The sequence below is a fragment of the Bombus impatiens genome, unplaced genomic scaffold, assembly GCF_000188095.3.
Source record: "Bombus impatiens unplaced genomic scaffold, BIMP_2.2 scf_0377, whole genome shotgun sequence".
NCBI classification, from domain to species: domain Eukaryota; kingdom Metazoa; phylum Arthropoda; class Insecta; order Hymenoptera; family Apidae; genus Bombus; species Bombus impatiens.
The window spans coordinates 1,036,381-1,040,693 of record NT_176796.1 but is presented as its reverse complement, the minus strand read 5'-3'; the positions used below and the strand labels follow the sequence as shown (position 1 = coordinate 1,040,693).

The window sequence follows — 4,313 nt, the reverse complement described above, 5'->3', positions numbered from 1 at the left end:
GGGGGGGGGATGGCAACAGTTTTAATCGGAGGTCGAGACTCCGAGGGACTCGACACGAAGCTGTTATCAACCGAGGACTTGAGAAATTTTAATTTACGAGACGTCGAACGAGAGTAAATACCTTTTAGCGTAAAGAAGAGAAGAACCTGTAAGACTTTGATCCCGAATTCTCTGAACGAAGTTAATTTGGCAGGGTAAAAATTTTAATTGGAGCTAGGCAGAATTACCAGACTTTAAAGCAGTTGACACAAAGCTGTCATCGACGAGGTGAAATTGTCAATTACGTGTAAGAATCGACGTGGATGTCAGAATCAGGAGCGAAGGCATTGCCACGGCACGTTTCCGCGAGTAGAACGATTCATGGATCGAAACGGGTAGCCAGCTAGTTTAATTGACCGATTATTTCGCGTGGTTGACGTATTCCACGCCCTGGCTCGACAGGAAACAAAAGTAATTCCAGTCAATCGGTGATTTACTCGATCGCCATAGTCCTCTAACGTCGAAGACCGATTTTTTCTTCGAGCAAATCGTTTCGTGGAAATCGTTGCGACACTAAACGTCACCGATACCGACGCGATTAACAGTTTTCCCTGGATACATCGACGCGCTGCTATCCGCCAACTTTCAAATACATATTTCGTTTCGCTTCGTAAACGACGATTCTCGTTTCTCATCCGCGTCAGGATGACAACGAACGCTCAAGCAGGAAACGAAGGATGGAAGGTGCGTCTAACAGCCTGGGTAGTTGGTATCATAGAATCGCGAATTGTTAATCATCGTCATTGTTCGAGCGACATTAACGCAACAAAGTCGAGAAACTGGAAACCATTGTCGTTAGATCTTTGGCGCGAAGATAAAGAATGCAATTCAGAAAAACGCGTTTCCGCATTGTCCATGTTGCGTCGCATATCGCGATACGAAAACCAGACGTAAAAGATTCGTTACGTCCAATCATCGTGTTTGCCGTGACCGCGTCGTCTGCTCGTTAATAAATCATTTTTCCGTCGACAATCTCGCGATACCCGATCTCAGAGTCCGCGATATCGTTTATTTTCGTTCGCGAATATCGACGACGAGCCCTCTCAACGCGTATGTATCGTTGCCAAGATGCGAAATTCCTGCCGCGTCTTACAGCCACGTAGAACCAACCCGAGGAAAAACTTAGTATAAATTCGCGAGAGAACTCGGTAGAACAGCGTGGTCTCCTCTCGAGGTGGAAAGGCTTTTCTAGCCTAACAACTTCCGAGTTCCAGAGTTGAATTACGTAGCCGTAGCCGGAGAAGCGGACCAGTGGCGAACGCTTTAGCACGTAATTCCGATAATAACCGGGTTCTCGCGTGACCGGCACCGCTAATATCGAGCGTTATGGGGCTGCGTGTTACGAGTGTCGTGGCCTGTGCCACCGGCACCCGGCGTACTCCTTCCTAATCATCAACATTGTAACCTGGGACTGCCACGCGGCTCGCAACCCACCGCCGATAGGCGAAAAAGAAACGAGAATAACGATTTACGGAGGCAAGTTAGTTACGCCGTACCCGTAAATCGGCTTGATAAGTAGCGTGTACCCGGCCCTCGGCTAATATTCCACCGGCGAACCGCGCGATGTGGCTTTGATGCCGGAGAATAATGGGCTGCGCGCGCGCGCCAGCCGCGAATCGATGCTCCTTTCTACGGTTCGCCTGAATTTCAAGCGGTTTCACGCCAACCGGTTTCCCATTTTCTTCCGTTTATACCATTTAGGAGGCGGGCTTTGTTATTTCCGAGATTCGCCCGTGTATTTCTAACGCGATGGTACAGGTTGGTCGAGGAACCGAGATCGTAATAGCAAGATCGTGTTAGCAAGTAGCGAGAGGAAGCGAGTTTCTTCGAGTAGGATGGACGCGCGCGGGTTCTGTTTCGATAAGGCGATACCATGGTGGATTATACGCGTCTCGTTTTTACAACCGACGATTAAACGCGCTCTTAAGGGACTCTTTTATTGCGAATAATCTGTACGAAGGGATCAATTCGGCTGTAAAATTGTGCGCGCAATTACGGTCGACTCGAGCGCGAGATGTGGGACGCGCGATAGCGGTGCCATCGTTTATTTTATAATAAGCGGCTTCCGTCTCTCTGGCGGACTCGAACACGCTGCCTCTCGGGCCTGCCTTTTAAATCACGGGCCTCGCTTTCGTTCGTCGATCGCGCCGTTCGATCCGGCGATTCTGTTCCGGACCGGCAAGTGGCACCGTCCTTACGGAAACGCACGGATGGAAACACGGAACGGGTCGAAGGTCAGGACAGAAGAAAGAAAGGTACTTACCGTTCGGACTAGTTGGCCCTCCGTGAGGCGTGTAAAGATGTCCGTGAGGATTGTGCGGGTGCGGAGGTGGGGGTAGCCACGCGAAGCCCGCGAGAGAATGCGGAAATCCCGCGGGATTCCAGCCGGGTGCACCGGGTGCACCGGCGAGGTAAGGCGGTCCTTGAGACGGCCTCTGAACTCCCGGATGAATCGGTTGAGGCACTACCGGACTCGACTTCTCCTCCTTCTCTTGATTGTTGTCCAGCTCTCTGTCCAGCTCGCAGTCCGAGTCCATCACGTTTAAATCCTCCGACTGTCCCACGCTTCTGATCTCTTGATCCTCCAGATCCAAATGATCGGTGGTCCTGTCGCCTTCCAGCGAACGATTCGCCTCGGAGTCGCTTCTATCGTCCATGATCTCTCGTCTACTGACCGGCGACACGGATCGCGGACCAGCGATCCTGTCCATCCTCTCGTCCTCCTCCTGGCCGCGTTCCCTCTGAATCATAGATTCGGCGATCCTGTTGGCCGGCGAACTGGCGGACAATCGTCGATCGTCTCGATCCCTCTGAACCTCCTGGTCTATTCTAATCGGCGACGAAGACTTGTCGTGACTGGCCGTTCTCGAGAAATCCTTCACGGTGAGAATCTCCTGCCGACCGGCCGACGGATGATCCTGATCCAGTCTGCTCGACGGATGATGATGATGATGATGGTGATTGGCGAACGCCAGCCCGTGTGGACTCAACCTCGCTAGTAACTCTCTGCTCTGAAGTCTCTGCTGTTCGAGAAGCAACTCGCGATACCTCGCTTCCACGTCCACGTTTTTCTCAGTATCCATCCGATCGTCGCTCTCTCGTCGAGCGAACGCGCCACCGCTGACGCCGGTCTTCTTCATGTCGCTCAGCAGGGAGTCCACGCTGAAGCTGATCTTGCCGCTTCGTGGCTTCAAGTTGGACGACGCGGACGTCGAAGTTGCCATATCGACGTCCTCGCAGAGGCGATCGTTTCCGGTTCCTTGGCCCGTCACCACGCCCTCGCTGTTACTCATGCCGATTACCCTTTTTTCCTTCCTTTTCGTACCGCTCGAGAACGAGGATCGTGGGATCAGGTCGTTGGTCGATTCTCGACGAGTTAGCAAGCTATGAATTTCGTCGTAGCGCCTATCCTCGGTCGAAGTACGAGCTTCCTAAATGTCTCTGCAAGACCTCGCCATCGATCACTTAACGCACATCGTAATTTTCACTCGGCTATCTGGACGACGCCACTAGCAGCTAACGAGCGGACGTGCGTGCTACTCGCCACCGCTTTATCCTTGGAAACCGTTCGTCTTCTACCGGCACGAGTATCGTCCACCGACCTACGACGTCGCGGTCATCGTTCTCCGTTTTCCTCGCTTCTGCACGCTTATCGACGCCAACTGCCGAACGTCAGTGCGACGTGCAAGGGACAACTGTCATCGTAGCAGTTTATCGACTCGCAATTAGTTCGATACCGAGCAGCATCATCGGCGATGTTCACGGGCTGGCATTCGACGAACGACTCCCAAGCCCGTTATTCTCAGAACCCGCCGCATCGTCGTGGACCGACCGAGCCGGCGCGAGCGGATCCCCCCATTAAAGTCACAACAGTTTCTTTACGAGACCGGCATGACGATTCGATTTCTCCCGGTCTTTCTGCTCAAGCAGCCGACGACATTGTCGTTACCGACTCTTACGGTTCTTCCCTCGATCCACTTTTCGGTATCGATTCGACGAACGAGCGACGCGTCAATACATATCGTCGATCCGTGTTTCCGACGCTCACAGTCTCTCGCGCGAGTGCACTTGCGAAACGACGTCGAATCGCAAGAGCCAAGAACCAGGCGCACTTCTCAACTTCGTATCTCTCGTTGTCAGAGTTCCGTCGAACGATTCCGTCCAAGCGTCGACTGCAACGGACGATGCAATTTCCCAGGTAACCGAAGCTCGTAGCCGATGCTAGGATCCGCGTATCGTCCCCGTCGCACTCTCACAATCCGGTGTCACAACGG

General features: G+C 52.8%; 1 protein-coding gene across 1 annotated transcript in view; it reads right to left on the bottom strand.

The window, feature by feature from the left end:
- Positions 1-4,180, bottom strand: part of LOC100741791 — a 19,155-nt gene extending 14,975 nt beyond the window's left edge. Inside the window, exon 1 of the mRNA XM_003489868.3 lies at positions 2,303-4,180. Coding sequence (XP_003489916.1) covers positions 2,303-3,332 — 1,030 coding nt within the window. The 5' untranslated portion in view covers positions 3,333-4,180. The remainder of the gene's footprint in view (positions 1-2,302) is intronic.
- Between the last annotated feature and the right edge of the window lie 133 nt (positions 4,181-4,313).